This window comes from Papaver somniferum, chromosome 7, assembly GCF_003573695.1.
Source record: "Papaver somniferum cultivar HN1 chromosome 7, ASM357369v1, whole genome shotgun sequence".
In the NCBI taxonomy this organism is placed as follows: domain Eukaryota; kingdom Viridiplantae; phylum Streptophyta; class Magnoliopsida; order Ranunculales; family Papaveraceae; genus Papaver; species Papaver somniferum.
Window position 1 is genome coordinate 27,469,372 of NC_039364.1, and position 16,951 is coordinate 27,486,322.

The 16,951-nt window shown below is 35.7% G+C and overlaps 1 protein-coding gene across 1 annotated transcript; it reads right to left on the bottom strand.

The window, feature by feature from the left end:
* Window positions 1–13,234: 13,234 nt before the first annotated feature.
* LOC113300618 (DNA-directed RNA polymerases II and IV subunit 5A-like) lies at window positions 13,235–16,951 on the bottom strand. The gene is made up of 4 exons (XM_026549823.1): window positions 16,771–16,951; window positions 16,261–16,681; window positions 14,976–15,089; window positions 13,235–13,698 (listed from the first exon to the last, which is right to left on the bottom strand). The coding sequence occupies exons 2-4, from the start codon at window positions 16,651–16,653 to the stop codon at window positions 13,573–13,575; spliced, it is 633 nt and encodes a 210-aa protein (XP_026405608.1). The 5' UTR covers window positions 16,654–16,681; window positions 16,771–16,951; the 3' UTR covers window positions 13,235–13,572.

The window sequence follows — 16,951 nt, forward strand, 5'->3', positions numbered from 1 at the left end:
GTGAAAGTTCTAAAAGCGATCTCTTTCATGATAATCCAAAGGTCACTTGTGGTGAGCAAGACTTTGTTCAACCCAACGCAACTTGATTGTGTTGGAAGTGCATCCTCACCAAGGAATGCCCTGTTTTGTATACGGTGAAGGAAGCACAAGAATGGGGCACACAGAGGCGGTAGGATTCGATTGGATTCATCTAAAAAGGTATGTCCATAAACTTGAGCAAGATTTGTACTTTTATTTGCTTGGAATACTTATAATAATTTTGCTTATCATTCATTTCTACCTAACTTGATCTGTATTTAAGGTTCTTAAATGTTTAGGTTTGAAAATAATAGTTCTGGATGTTTGGACTACATGGTACACATACCAAGTATGCATAACAACATTTAAAATCAAAATCCAGGGATTTAAGTTCGCAAATCCATATGCATACTTGACGTCGATATTCGGTAAATTTGTTTTGACCGTAACTTCTTCGTCCGAACTCGGATTTACCTCATTCTTTTTGCATTCTCTTCCGTATTGAATTCCCTTAAAAATGGAGATGAGAATTGTTGAATTTGGATGATTTAATATTGATCTTTGTCCTGTCTCTTGTTTTTTAGTGTTTGCTCCGTTTCGTTGCACTTGTTCTATTCTCTTAGACTTGGGCACTGGGATTCTTGGAGAAATCATATTCTATGCTATTTTGTGGTTGTTACAAGAGTGATGTTGGTGAATCACAAAGAAGGAAGTTCGAAAATGGGTAGTAGTTCACATTGTTATATATTCTTGAGTGTTCACAATCATCTCATGTGAACTATAATGCATAGTCGTCAATGACTTTGTATGTTCTTCTTTGTTAAGGAAATCTTTTTATACGCTTTTGGTAACCATCTTGGTATAAATCCGTGCGAAAAAGATTGATTCTACCTTCTAAGGGAAAAAATTATTATTGCAGTATTAATCTATTTTGAAATATTGCAATATTTTTATGGGATGTGTATTGTTTGCGTCCGTGAAATTGAAGGTCCCATATTGTGTCAAAAGTAAAGTCGTTCATAAATTGATATTCGTATTGATGAAAGGATGAATGGGCTTTTGACGATTACAAAAGTTATGCCTATGCAGTCATTTATTTGATGGAAAATAGGATGAAATCTTTTGTTTGACAAGGATAAAGTCTATTATGTCGTTATGCAAATAGTGATGGAAAATAGAATAGATCCTTGTATATTATCCACGGTATGGATCTTCATTGATCCATTTTGTTATGTTTTACCGTGAAGGCTCCATTGTGTATCTTATGTTCAGCACCTTACAACTATGTCGATTAATATTTGCCTTGTTGGTTGTTCCATGAGATGCTATATGTTGAGCATTCTTGAACTAAATTAATCATATTGATTGGTTATTTAGTTATTTGCTCCGAAAGTCTTCTTTTGTCGAGTAAAATCTTTTGAAAATTAAATTGATTGCTTCGGTGATTAGTTTGGTTGTGTATTCCAATTAGATTAATTATAGGTTCTCTTGTAATTAATCTAGTTGAGTTTTTCATATATTCCACAAGTTCTTGTGTTGAGTATATGAACGGATATACTAATCATGTTCTATTGGTTGATATAGTCGTATATTCCGTAAGGTTTTCCTTATGTTGAGTATTTGAACGATTAAGGTAGTCATCTCCGTGTGGTTATCTTAGTCGTAGCTCCGTGAGTTTTCTTATGTTGTGCACAATCAATTAAACTGATCACTTTTGTGGTTTGATTTAGTTGCGTATTCCGATTAAATTAATCATGGGTTTACTTGTGATTAATTTGGTTGAGTTTTGGATATAGAAAATCATTTCCATGGTTTTTGGTGTCCAATTAAAAAATCCTTCTTTTCTTTCGAAATTAAGGTCGCTCTTGTTGTTCTTTCGGGAATAACATCAAATGGGGGAGAGTTCTTTTGAACTTGTGCTTATTGGTAATATCTTGCAGGATGTGCGGCTGTGGAATTTTATAGGGGTTATCTTGTATCTTAAAACTCCTTGATGAATGCATTTAGCTTCGGCTTTATGATTGCATCTAAATTAAGTTGGTATGTATTTTTTTCTTTTAGTATATGAAATGTCTCTTGTGGAAATTTCATTATGATCTCATTCTTTTACCTTTGCCAATTTTATTGACAAAAAGGGGGAGAAATAATGTAGTTCACACTACAAATACATATTGTTTTCGGATCATTGTGTAAGGGGGAGTGGTTTCCATGATCGAGATGGAGTATTGACTAAGTACATATCACCATAGTATTTTTATTAAAGTCGTGATGCAATTGGACTTTGATGTTACATAATGATACTATGACACTGTATAATAATTATCGAGAATCTCGATTTCTCTCATTGTTATAGCTACGGATCTTCAACAACGGTGGTGCTAAACTTACAACCTTTGGGATCATTGGAGTACTTGGAAGGACGAAGATTTCAAGGAACGTTGAAGATTAGACTATGGAATAGGAGCCACTAAAGTTTATCTTTTTTGTATTTCATATGTAATAATAGTTTTGTCAATAAAATTGACAAAGAGGGAGATTGTTAGAGCATATGTCGATCGACCTCGCATGCGTTCCACTAAAGTATGTTTGTCAATGTTAGTGATCAAAACTATGAGTCTTGATTTCTAGTTTATTATAGCTAAGTCTCGGACTAGGATAGAAAAGTGTAGTTGAGCTCAAGGACTTCATGGAGATTCATCATACAACGACGAAGATCTACTCAAGGAACCGTGGAACTTCATCAACAAAAAGGTATGTGGAGACTTGAACTTATCTATCACTCAAAAGTCTATCTATTCTATCTCCTACTTCTTATGAGACAAAAAGTCATATGCTATATAGACTGGATCATACAGATTTGACATTTCGAGCTGAGTATTCACTACTTATATTTTTCTCGAAATCGTGTGTTGGTAAAGCGTTTCGCTTTGATCAAGTTTATCTTCACCTAGTGACGAAAGTCATGAAAATTTTCAATTACTTTGAGAATTCCTCTGACGTGAAACGGTCTGTGAATAAGGACTATATAACGTCCTCTGAGAATGTCTCAATGATTGGAATGAGAGTTTAGATTACGTAACCATGTATTCTTTAATCCGAAGTTTTCGAACTTTGTTGATTGAGAGAAACCGGAGGAATTGGCGTTTTCAAGTCCGCGAACTGACGGAAGTTCTCTTACCGAGAATTTCTGCTGGGATTTTCCAAAAACTCGTTTGCGTGTTTAGTCCGCGAAGTTAGTCCTCGAACTGGCGGAAGTCTCTTTGCCGAGATTTTCTGCTGATTTTGGAAAACTCTGTCGGTTGCCTTAAGTCCGCGAACTTGTTTGTAAGCTTAAGTGGTTATGATCTAAATATGTTCACTGAACATGAAACTTAAATTACTAAGGAATGATTTATGCAAACCGTGGCTATAAAGTTCATGAGACGATTCATCGAATAGAATCATCTTTGTTTCAATTGTGTCTTGTGTAGTTACATAAGATCTCATAGCAATTGAACAACTCTCTAACTAGTTCATTTGAGTCAATTGAACTAGTTATGATGAAGAAGAACTAGGTTAATATGAAATGCTCATATGGTTAACCTTTTGGGTTACTATGTTGAACCAACATACACGTACACGTTTGGGCATGGTTTTCACAAACCCAGTAAACGTCTACCAAAGTGTGTGTGACAAGCTAAGTTTTTGATCTAACGGTTGAGAAATATTAACTTGAATCTAAATCAGGTTTTCATCTAACGGTGAATATGGATTGCTTTGTAACTAAGGCAAAACCCTGATTTGAAGGCTATATAAAGGATACATCTAGCATTGTGCAAAACTAATCCCCACACGTCTGTGTGATACTAGTGCGCTCGCTAGAGTCGATTCTCCTTTAACCTTTGGTTTTCTTCTCTAAAATCAGGTTAACGACTTAAAGGCTTCATTGGGATTGTGAAGCCAGACCGATATTACTTTTATCGTAGTTGTGTGATCTGATCTTGCATCTTCTATCATAGGAGTACAATCTTTGATTGGCTTGAGATCGTGAGAGTTCTCCGATAGGCAAGATAAAGAAGTCACAAACATCTTTATCTCACTGTTTGTGATTCCTCGACAAACCGCTTGTGTAGTCAAGAAGGATTGTTGAGAGGTGATTGATTAATATAGGCTGTTCTTCGGGAATATAAGACCGGATTATCAATTGGTTCCTGTTCACCTTGATTTTATATCTTAAGAAGGAACAAAACCTAGCGTTTTTCTATGGGAGATAGATTTATCCTTTGATAGACTTTTCTGTGTGAGACAGATTTGTTTATTATCAAGTCTGCGATTTTGTGTTGCAACAACTCTTAGTTGTGGGTGAGATCAGCTAAGGGAATCAAGTGCGCAGTATCCTGCTGGGATCAGAGGCGTAGGAGTACAACTGTACCGTGAATTAGTGGGAGACTGATTGGGGTTCAACTATAGTCCAGTCTGAAGTTAGCTTGGAGTAGGCTAGTGTTTGTAGCGGCTTAATACAGTGTGTATTCAATCTGGACTAGGTCCCGGGGTTTTTCTGCATTTGCGGTTTCCTCGTTAACAAAACTTTTGGTGTCTGTGTTATTTCTTTTCCGCATTATATTTTTTATATAAATGAAATAATACAGGTTGCGCGTTAAAGATCATCAATTGAAAATCCAACCTTTGGTTGTTGATTGATATTGATTGATCCTTGGACATTGGTCTTTGGTAACGTCCAAGTTATCTCTCTTTGATAAAGACTCGCAGATTTCCATTTACTTGAGTAAAGATCAAATCGAGATATTGAGATATAAACTCTTTGATATATCTTTTTATTGATTGAGTCTAACTGTCTAGTTGATTCTCATAAAAAATATATTGAAGTTTGTCCATACAAATTGCTAAGCGAAATATTGGGTGGTGTTGTTAGACCCCCGCTTTTTCAGTACTATTTACAGGTAACCTTTTCATGTGGTCTAATAAGAGACATGGTAATGCTCTTTTTCTTGAAAGATTAGATAGAGCTTTAAGAAATGTAGACTGGTTCAATCTATTTTCGAGTTTCCATGTCTTTCACTTAGCTTCTATAGCTAGTGATCGTAGCCCTATACTTCTCACTACAACTAGGGATTTTACACCTAACAAAAAATTATTAAATTTAATCAGTGTTGGATAAGAGACCCTAGGCGCAAGCAAAATTGTTGAGCAATTTCGGCAATGCTAGATTTCTGGCTTTCATGCCTTTAAGTATAAAACATATCTGCAAAATATGAAGTATGATTTAAGAAACTGGAATATGCACTCTTTTGGCCATATACAAACTCAGATTAGGGATAACAACATGCATCTCGAAAACATACATTCTCAAGGTGTGATAGATCGGTATGATAATAAGATTGATAGTCTTAAGCATAAACTTGATTAATAGTCTAATGTGCAACATGATTTTGGAGTCAAAGACTCGAGGGGATAAGGATGATACTTCTAAATATGGTGACAGAAATACAGGTTATTTTCATGATAGAGCTAACTACATGAAGAAAAGAACTCAAATAGAAGTTAAATAAGACCTAATAAAGAGATCTCAAATTGCTTCTAATTTTCCAAAGCATTAATGATGAAATTTTCACTAATGGTTTATGGGTTTGGAAATGTATTAGTCAGAGAATGAAGATGGCGGGGAAAACTTATTCTTGGGAAGTTGGGACGGGTGAGAACATTAACATATGAAAATATTTTTAGGTTCCTAGCCATGATGGGTACTTTCCATCTCATTTTTCTCAAGAAATTTACAGACTTTTAATAAATTGATTGATACAAATACGAAGTGATGGGATGTTAGTCTTCTAAACGCCATTTTTCATAGTGAAATTGTTTGAAAAATCTGTAACATGAGACTCCCCGTTTATGGCAGTGGTAAGTTAAAGATGGAATGCCATTATAAACGGGTTAATTTTAGTTAAATATGTATATAATAATATATTGAACAGTGAGCATGTCAATAATATTTTAGGTATGAATAATATTTCACCTTGGAAAAGACTTTGGAGTCTTAATCTGACACCTAAGTCTTAATCTGTCACCTAAAGTACATTTCGTATGGAAATGTGTCCACAATTTTCTTCCTACCCGACAAAGAATTGATAAGCATATTCACCAAATAGAGACTACTTTTTTTCCTATGTAAATACTCATGTGAAACCGTATAACATCTATTTGATGAGATTCTTCTAAACTACATGATATGGTTAATTTGTTCTTACTAACAATTTGTTTTCAATAGTTAGTCATTATGTCTTTGAGCAATGGTTTTCAACTTGATTTACTGATGAAGATTTCAGTGATGCTGCTCATCAATAATCTCTTAAATTTGTATGTCTTTCCATGTGGAAAGTTTTGAAACACATGGTAGTTTGGAAACACTAATGTGATGTTATTTTTGGTATACTGCAAGTAAATCCTATTGAATTGGTAACTAAAGTAAATACAAAGATTTTTAAATGAGAGTCTCTCATTTTCGAGTCTCTCATTTTCAATTCCTTTTGAAGTCTGACACAAGACAACATATTCAGACCAATATAAAGGAAACTTGGAAGCCTTCAAATTTTAATTTTGAAAAAATAAATTTCGATGCCTCTCCAATACTAATCTTGTGGGAATATGCCTAGTTCAAAAAAAATTGCAGGAAATTTTGAAGCAGCAAAAACAGCAACAAACCTTGGATGAGGATGAGCAGGAAGAGGATGTAGTTGCTCTTGAAGCAATTGAATGGGCAATCGAGAAGGGAATTCAAAAACTACACTTAGAGAAAAAATAAAAACATAGTAGCTGCCATCAACGACTCTACTAGTAATGCTTGGTAGATAACTTCTAGTTGAATTCGAGATTGGATTTTTAAACTAAATTAGTGAGGGAATTGATTTGTAGTTTAGTCAAAAGAGATGCAACTCTTATGCCGACACTCTAACTAAATATGCTTGAAATGACATAATGAAATCCTAATGATTTTCTCTGCCAGTTTTCTTGTTGGATGATTTGAAAATTACTCAAACAATGTATTAAGCTAATTTTTAATACAAATTTTTTCCAATCAAAAAGAAAGAAAAGACTTAGACAACTACATTATAAAAAAAATGAAAACCAAATTTATAATTCTAATCAATTTTTTTGAAGTTGTTCTGCCTATTTTATGAGTGTTTTGCATTTTAAATCTAAAAGTACAATAGGTAATGTTGCAATTTATGCATTATTTATGTATCGTTCTTTTTCGTGTACATTATAAAGAAACAATGCCTATGCCTATTTATTCTAAACCATACCAAGGTATTATAGAAGAAAAAGTAACTTAAAAAATGGGATCAAATCTGTTTATTTATTTTTCTTTTCATGTTTCTTGTTTTTTATTTAGTTTTCATCTTCTCAAAATCTGCCCGAACAGATGGTATTCTTTTTTTTATTATTCTTTTTCTATCGAAAAATTAAAATATTGACAAATACTGATCCTGGATTTAAAATAAATATCACTCAATTATAATTATTCATATTGTACATGCATATAATTGTATTAATACTAATGGTTGATTAACATTGCTTATTAGGGTCGTGATACTTCAATTTTGTTGGACAACACAACAACATTCACTAGTGAGAAGAATACAAGACCGAACACAAGATCAATATGCGGGTATGAAATGGCCGACACAATTAAATCACAGGTTAAAGTATGTTGCGGTGGAGTTGTAAATTGTGTTGATATACTTGCCCTCACATCTAAAGATAATGTCGTCTTGGTCAGTATTAATTTTTCTAGTTCTTTTTTTAGATAAACCGGAAATCTTATTAATTAAAAGGTTTCAGGCACAAAGTGCCTTTGTAAAACAGACTTAACTCATGGAGAGAAATCCATGTATTCTTCTAAAGTGAGTTTATGTCTTCTAACTCGCATTGAAATCAGATTAGCGACATCATTGTAATCTCTTCTAACATGAGAGATTTTACAAAATTTAAAAGAATTCATTTAAACTTTTAATACTCCTAATGAGATGATAGTTTTCCCATCTGACTTGTAGAATGTTAGATGTTATGGACTGCGTACAACAACTTCAGCATCAACTTTGAGATTAATCTCTAGAATGTTTTGCTCCTTAATCCATCTTAGAGCCTCCAGCACTGCCATGCATTCCCCTGCCTCTAGATCAATTACTCCGTCTGCATAGGATCCTTTGACTGCAAACCGGGTACCTGCAATGGAAAACATCACCATACATGTGCCTATAGAGGTTAGTCAGGTGATCAAATGAAATATCAACATAAAATGAAGCTAATTTTTCTAGTTCTCGTATCACGGTATACATATATGCATATACACTTGAGTTCTCGCAGTTCAAAATATTACATGTTGTATTATTTCCTGATTTTTTATCATATTGTTTCCATTGTTATATATGTCTTTATAGCATGTTTATCTTGTATATCTTTCTTTACTTTCCGAGTTATGTAACAAATGTATATATAGGGTTATGCCCATCAACCGTACAATGTATGTAGAAATATCTTTTCCATGACTATTCTTGTCATGGTAATAGGGCCATGAATGATTGTTGTTACATGAAAATTGGTTACCCAGACCAAATGATTATTATTTGGTTTGTGGGCCCTAGATCACACAAAAACCAAGGACTTTGGTACTTGGCTTGGCCCGATAGGGGGACTTGGTCCAGCCTAAGTTAAGGTCTAAAAACAAGAGGGGGAAAAAGAAAAGAGTAGATTAGCAAAAGAAATATTGACTTGGGAGTGAACGATGGCTTATGAGAAAAGAAAGGAAATATTGATAAACTGCCCCATTTTTAATTTCCGGTTTAATAAGTTGCTCCCGTTTCGTTTAACTTTTCAAAACTGCTCCCACTGTTAACTTTTCCATCTAATTTAGTTTTTCATTTATTTTTTTACTTATTTACCCTTTACTTGTCACGTTTATCTTCTACTTCATTTTTCAGGTTCGTCGAGCTCGGTTCATGGATTCAGGGTTAGGGGTTTAAGGTTCATAGTTCAGGATTCATGGTTCATAGTCCAAGGTTCATGGTTCAGGGTTCATGGTTCACGATATAGTTGAGGGTTCAGGGTTATGGGTTTAGGGTTCATAGTTCAGGGTTCACGGTTCAGGGTTACGATTCATGGTTAGAGTTCATGGTTCACGACATAGTTCAGGGGTAAATATGACTTTTTAATAGATGAGATAACTGACACCTCGCATTTAACGGGATGGAAAGCGTTATTTAAAAAAAAACGGGACAGTTTAGAAAAGTGCAAAAAAACGGAGGCACTTTATTTATCCTAATTCAAAACTGGGTCACTTTATCAAATTCCCGAAAAAAAATGACAGTTTGGTACTGAAGGGAAATAGAGACAATGTGTCAGTATGAAATAAAAGAGAACAAGAGAGCTATATAGTAAATGAAAGAAAGCAGTATTTGAAAGGATCTTCTAATATTTTTCTCTACTAGGAAAAGGGATAGTACTCGCAGTGACTTGGACTACCTCCTTACTATTTTTAACCTACAAAATTTGGCAACTATTGTGTGAGGTTTAGTCTCTTGTATGGAAATTAGTCGACTGAAGTAAGAGCAGGAGGGTGCCGCATAACCCAGAAGTTATGATAGATAGAAAATAAAAGGACCTTCCTCCTTTCTGTGGGCCCAAGTATATGAAAAAAAAAAAATCTGTTAAATGTACGGAGATTAAACGACTAAAGGGAGTCCTTAAATATGTTTATTACTATGGAAGTGAAAATGTAAGTGACCTCCACGTGTTTTTTTTTTGTCGGCTAACTGAATTCGAATTGATCATTTCTTTTCAAAATTAATTTGATAATTAGAAACCTGCAACTAGGGATGTCAATGGGTATCCGATTATCTAGAACCGAACAGGAACCGGGTGAATCGGGTCCGGATCCGGTTCCCAAGGTTGAACCCGTTAACAATATCGATACTCGACCAGTAGAACAAACTGATAGATTTTCAAGTTCTAACGGGTATTGTTTGTCGGGTACCAGAATATGCGACATTTCCTTTTTGCTAATTTTACACAAAATTCTGGGGTTTCTCTTAGCTTATTTTGTATAAATATTTAATGGATTCAGGCCGACATGAAGAAGATGAAATAAATTTATCAAAAAGTATAATAATTTTCAAAGACCGAACGGGTATTCAGACCCGATAGGTATTTAAGTTTTTAATCGAGTCTGATTTCGTGACCACTAAATTAGGACCCCGATCCAGAACCGTTATGACCTGAACCGGTTTTTTCCTGGTCCAGTAATACCCAAGAGAAACCAGACCCATTGACAGCCCTAAGTTACAACCTCCAAACGTTACGAGACACCATCTATCCTATCAAAACTCGAATTGTTTTTCATCATTTTAATCAAATGATTTCTTTTTACAATTTCGTAAAATTCAAACTGAATCGAAATTTATCATCTTTTTCTACTATTGACTTGATGATAAAGTATTTAGATCCTTAATCATATTTAAACTCCATCAAATAATAGTGGATCAATACAACCTTTAGTTGCTTCAAATTACAATAAAAATTGAAAAGGTGATGTAAAAAAATCGTGTTATAAAACAATACTAGTTAGGAACGAATATATGTGTTTCTAATTTGTTTTCCAGTTATATAGGTTTTAATTAACCATTTTTTATTGTTCGGCCGGAGGGAAACCTTCTATACGAAGATTTAAATATAGTATGTCATGTTACCCCACGCTTTTTCTAAAACAGAATCGATTCGATTCAATATAAATTGATCCTTCATTCCAAAAATTGATTTGATAATTAGATAAATATAACCCCAATAGGTATTAAACATCATCAACCCGATCAAAACTCGAATTGGTAGTCAACTATTATTTTAGCATAAAAACCTTAAAAAACCATGGTCTAACGACTCTAACTAAGAAATCATACAGTCTCATTCAATTAAATCAAAACTTATCGATACTGATCATTTTTATATAAAATTTATTTTATACAAAAATTTATTAAATGATCAAAGATTTTGGGCTTTAGTTATATTTAAACTCCACCAAATCGAACTCGATTAATTTCACCTTCAATTGCTTCAAATTAATAAACAACGATAGTTAAGAACAAATATACACTTTCTTAAGATTTTTTTCCGTTACAAAATGGCGAACGTTGGTGTTAATACCCAAAAATTACTCCTAGGTAAAACAATGTACTGTCGAAGTACTTTTTAGATTTGAAAATCAAAATCGTACAAAACGAGCCTAAACCAAGAAATTAGCCGTCAGGTTTTGCTTTGGTTACAAAGAGAGAAGATGAGTTGATATTAGGGGAGGGAAAGCAAAGAAAGTTGAGGAAATCAGTGGTGATTGGATTGTTGAGTGTGAGGTTGTCGAACTATGAAAAAAGCAGAGCTTAAGAATGATAAGCTTATTCTATCTTCTTGAATAGGCAAATGCGCCTATTTATAGTCATAGAGAAAACTCATTGTTTTCTCATAAGTAGTGGGAGTCGTGAAGAGATGGAGAGATGGAGATAATGGAGTAATAGTAAAGTTACACCCATTAGGCTAGGGAAGTTTCCGGAAGCCTGTAAACCATTACTCCATTACTCCACCACTCCTTTAACTGCTCTTAACAGTCACCACTACTTGTTACTTCCTTATCATGGGGTGTTTGCCACGCCATATGCTGACCAATACCCATGAATAATTCCCCCATGTAACATGTTTTGATTTCTCTTAGGAATCAGTAGAATCATGAACTATCTCTTGTATTGACTAGGTTTTCACGATGTATTCGACTGAGTAATCAGCCTAAGCTGCTCAGACCTTATCGTAGTGACATAACTTAAAGAGATAACTCATATCCAAGGTTATGTGTGAATAATAAGAAGTTTGTCGTAAGATGGCATCGTATGCAAGCTTACGATAATTGTGTATGTGGCATCTTTGATTATGCTAACCACAAAAATGCGAAAAGGTGCCATAGCAATAGCCACGCATGGCCTGGGAGGCGCGACCAAGTTGGCCAAGGCGGACAAGGTAGATTGGGACGTTGGCCAAGGTGGCTTGGGAAGTTTGGTGGCGTCGGACACCATTTAATGTTGTTTTGGAACGTGGTGGCGCGGGACACCATCCAATGTTGTCTTGGGACATTGGCCAATGGCCTGGGAGGCTGGCCAAGTTGTTTTGGGACGTTGGCCAATGGACCGGGATGTTGTCCAAGTTGCTAGCTAGTCAAGTCGTGGAGCGGGGCATGACCATGTTGATAGCTAGTCAAGTTGTGGCGCGGGGCACGACCAAGTTGCTAGCTAGCCAAGTCATGAGGCGAGGCACGACCAAGTTGATAGCTAGCCAAGTCGTGGCGCGGGGAACGACCAAGTTGATAGCTAGTCAAGTCGTAGCTCGGGGCACGACCAAGTTGCTAGCTAGCCAAGTCGTGTCGCGGGGAACGACCAAGTTGATATCTAGTCAAGTTGTGGAGTGGGGAACGACCAAGTTCATAGCTAGCCAAGTCATGGCGTGGGACGACCAATGGTGGCTTGGGACACCGACCAACTTGGCCTGGCCATGGGACGTTGGTCATGTTGGCATGAGACATTGGTCATGTTGGCCTGGCTATGGGACGAGGCCCATGCTGTCCCGGGACATTAGCCATGTGGAAGTTCTGCGACTTGAAGTGATGTTCAATACAACTTTGTACTTGGTAGTGTGTTTCAAGTAGTACTTTTATCCAAAAATGGCATAGAAGCTCATTCTGAATATCTATAATTTGTATTATCAGTGTACTCTGATTAATACATGACAATACGTATGGCCATGCATAAAATAACGAGAGTTCAGCCGAGTGAAACTCTGAAATCTTGTAGGCATATTAATTGGATACGCATTCTCAATTATCTTGCGAAATGTAATGTAGAAATACGAATCCCTAATTCAGACCTCGGGTTAGGAATTCACACATATTTATTTCATATTTCTGCAGTCGGGAGGAGGCGATATTTCAAAAATCCACCATCACCAATTGGTTTAGGAAAATAAAAAATTAATCAACAGTTAGGATTATTCGTTCTTGATTTGTTTTCTGTTGCAAAATAGAAGATGTTTGTTATTGATCTCTGTCAATTTTCTTCGAAATTTTTGGTCGGCCACACTGCAGTCATCTAATTTTCATTAAAAAAAAATAGGATCATCTAAGTGGAGTAGATGGATTTGCTAGCTTCGATCAATACTCATCACAGAACAAGCACAGTATTGTTTTGAAAGTACTAAAACTTAACTAGGCAACTATACTTGTAGGTTGAGAAAAATATTTACAATAAGGCCACAAATCGTATTGGAAATAATCAAAAGGATCTCAAATCTACTTTTCTAGAAAATCACAAAAGCTGACATTAACTTGCATCATTAGGTATCCATCCACTGGAAATCCAGATTGTCCACCCAAAACCTAACCTGGATATACCCGATCAACAATATTAAGAAAACCTTTTGAAATCCTTCCTTTCAGAACTAATCTGCAGCTTCGATAATACTAAAAACTACTCAAACAACGTATCGGTATGTGACGTATCTCCCTGCTGTCTCACTAGGCCTGATAATCTTCACCACTTGCCCACGTTTTAGTCCATAATATCTAGCAATGGGATCTGTAATCTGAATTCGGGGTAGCTGACATCATAAGCCAAAAAACAATTAGAATTGCTTATAAGAAAGAAGAACGAGGTAAAAAAAGATAGAAAACAAGAAAAGACAAGCAATGTGTTAGTAGAACAGTACTGATTGAACTAGGTAATGAGATCAAAAGAAGCATATAGCACAAGAATTTGAAACAATATTTCACTGCAGATAATAGCACAAAACAGACAAAAGAATCCCATTGGCATAATCACAGGCAGGTGCCGGTTGGTTCAATAGGCTCTACAGTCCAGACCATGGGTTGGTTTAGTACCGATTAGGTGTTCATATTATTACATATACATTGGTTTAGTACCAATTAGGTGTTCATATTATTAAATAAACATTCCAAGAGCAATAATCTCCTAATTGGTTAATAAAGTACAAGTTAACCACTCTTTTCCTGTCCTTTTGCTTTTCCCTTTCTAGGCCTTGGGACAACCATTTTTTTTCACTTAAGACACCAGCCTTTCGGCACGCAGTTGTATGATTGCAGCAGTCCATTTAAGTTTAAACTAGAAAAACACACTTGTCATTATTCAGGCCTTCAACCCAGTTCTCCCGAATATAAACAATCATGCTTCATTCGCACAAGCAATTTAAAACAACTTCCTTCAGCAGTCTAAAACAACTACCTACCAAGTGGGTAACAAGTCTAAGCATCCTCAACATTTCTACCCAGCCTCCACCTCCACCTACACTGACCACTTCAGAGGCTCCAAAAAAATCACCTGCCAAACGGTCTACGAGCATTCTCACAATTCTCTCCTACCCTCCATCATCATATGACTATGTAGTTAATATTATTGTAAGCGCAGGATCCATTTTGTTCTCTATACTAGGCCATTATGTAAAGAAAATGGTTGAAAACATTTAATCATCCGAAACAAGCAGTACAACATGTTTTTGGGAACAGATTCAGGCTGACAGGTACAGAGGAACGAAAAAGAATTCTATAATTCACAAAAAGAAGCCGTAAAGTAATACTATAAGTAGAAATTTATTTCATTCGCGAGGAACCAAAGTGCCATAAGTTCAGTCACAAAATCAATTAGAGTACTGATATGTTGTATATGCATATGAAAATGTCCTTTGATAATTTCGTGAGGTTTTAGATGAATGTTTTCCATAGACCAGAATGGCCGCTTAATTTGTTTTATTATACACATACGTACATACAGAGATATATCTAAGTGTGTGGATATTAAGTGTGAAGGAACATGATATAAAAAAGGACGGGTAAGAAAGTGGAATATTTGATCAACACAAACCTGAGTTTCTTTCAGAGTATAACGCTCCAGCAAAGTTTTCTTCTCTTCGGGTGTGAGAAGTTGATGTTCAGGGACAAGAACATGCCGACTGATGTTGACAAGCAGCTCCGCTTCCTGCCACAGAATTGTAAGCAAACTTTAATTAATCGTTCTTTTCACGAGATCACAATAAAAGGTGATTAAATCCTTAACATCACCTCTCTTGAATCTTCAGTACAACGTTAAGTGAACTTATGAGCTACTAAATGATATCCAGCCTATTTTGATTCCTAACGATCAATTGAAAAACAAGAACCAGTACTTATTCTTTTCCACCGTGCTTCTATTAGCAATTCAGTATATGGTAACAAATACCAGTGATTAAGAGGGAGTTTAATGTATTTTGAATCTTGGGGATTTTGAGGGAGTGTAAGAGAGTATTGGGAGTTTGAGAGAGTTTGGTGTGTTGAGTGTAGGGAGTTTGAGAAACTCTCCCAAAATCTCTACTTTTTTGAGAGATTTGGAGTGAGGCAAAAATACACTATAAACTCCCTAGAACTCCCCAAAAAAAACAAACTCCCTATCATTCTAATTTTTACCACTAACAGGGAGTTTAAGAGTTTCTTTCAAACTCCCCCACGACTAACGGGGTTTTTTAGGGAGTTGGGGAGACTCTTCTAAACTCTCCCACGACTAACGGGGATTTTAAGAGACTCCCTCGAACTCCCTCACGACTAACGGGAAAAAACACAACTACACCCAACTCCCCCAACTCCCTTGAGGACTAACACCCTGTAAGATTGTTGACGAGAGACCAAAAACTTTCTTATTTGAGGTCCAACTAGTTCAATCCTTGTTGTGAATAAGGGTTTCGAAGAAATGTTTCGAGGCTCACCAGATCATTATGGTAACCATTCATATAGAACCTTACACTTAAACGATGAACTAAAGAAGTCTTGTGATTGTATCAATTATATGACATTGTTTGACTTAACAGTTAGTCCTTCAGAAAATAAGTTTAGGTCACTACAGCACATATTGAACTAGCTAGTCAGTGTGTTCCAATTAACAGTTTTCCACACAGCTCGTAACTGAAGAAGCACATATTGGCATAGTTTCACTACTAATTCCCTATGTTGTTTAGGCGAAGTGTATGTCCCCGCGCCGAGTAAAATCCCAAGCCGCTGAGGCGCAGCATATACATGAGTATTAATTTATGTAAATTCTAGGAATACCATATCAAAATAACTAACAAAAACTTCTTAATAGTAATTCATAATAGAGTTAAATTTCACCAATAGTTTACCTGGAAGACCTCCATATGGAACTTGGAAGAAAATTCAGTGATAAATTTCTTGGCAACGGGAGTTAAATTCTGTTGAGCAACCACAATTGCCTTATAGACCTCATCATTCTGCATCCGTTTAATGCAAATCTTCATTGTATCAATGTTAACTTTGGGATTATTAGGGAAGAAAACATATATATGATCATCATTATCGTTTCTCTTGCTTTTCTTGATATCAAGGTCTTCTCTTCTTAACTTATCCCCGAATTTAGCGAGAAATTCAGCTCTTGTCTCGTTGATTTCAAAATCTCCAACTAAGTAACCTCTGTCATTCAACATCTGCATTATTGTACGCCGAATTCTGAACAGCCTCGTGATTTCCTCGTCCGACATCCGTGTCTCCGAAGCCATCTATCTCTGGTTTTCCTAATACGAGATGCTGAAAAGAACAAGCAGAATTGTTAAACTAAACTAAAAACCCTAAGTCGTAGAGTAATTATTCATTCAATTGTGAGGGGAAAAACTTACCGGTATGGAAACGGAGTTCAATGGGGTTGTTTTTATTGAGTTCAGGAAGAAATCCCAATGGAAGTTTTTTTATAATAAAGTAAGAAGACGGAGGAGTGGAGCTGTGGAGCACAGTTGGAGAATTGAGACACAGCGGGGTTTAAGCGAGGGTGCTGTGGATTCTTTTATACACTGAAACCTC

Bases quoted from the DNA above. Each gene is read 5' to 3' on its own strand.
- LOC113300618 (XM_026549823.1), bottom strand. From the start codon at position 16,653: ATGGCTTCGGAGACACGGATGTCGGACGAGGAAATCACGAGGCTGTTC. The intron at 15,090-16,260 runs GTAAACTATTGG...ATTCTGTGGCAG, and splicing joins TCCATATGGAGGTCTTCCAG to GAAGCGGAGCTGCTTGTCAA. The intron at 13,699-14,975 runs GTTTGTGTTGAT...TTATGATGTCAG, and splicing joins ATACTCTGAAAGAAACTCAG to CTACCCCGAATTCAGATTAC.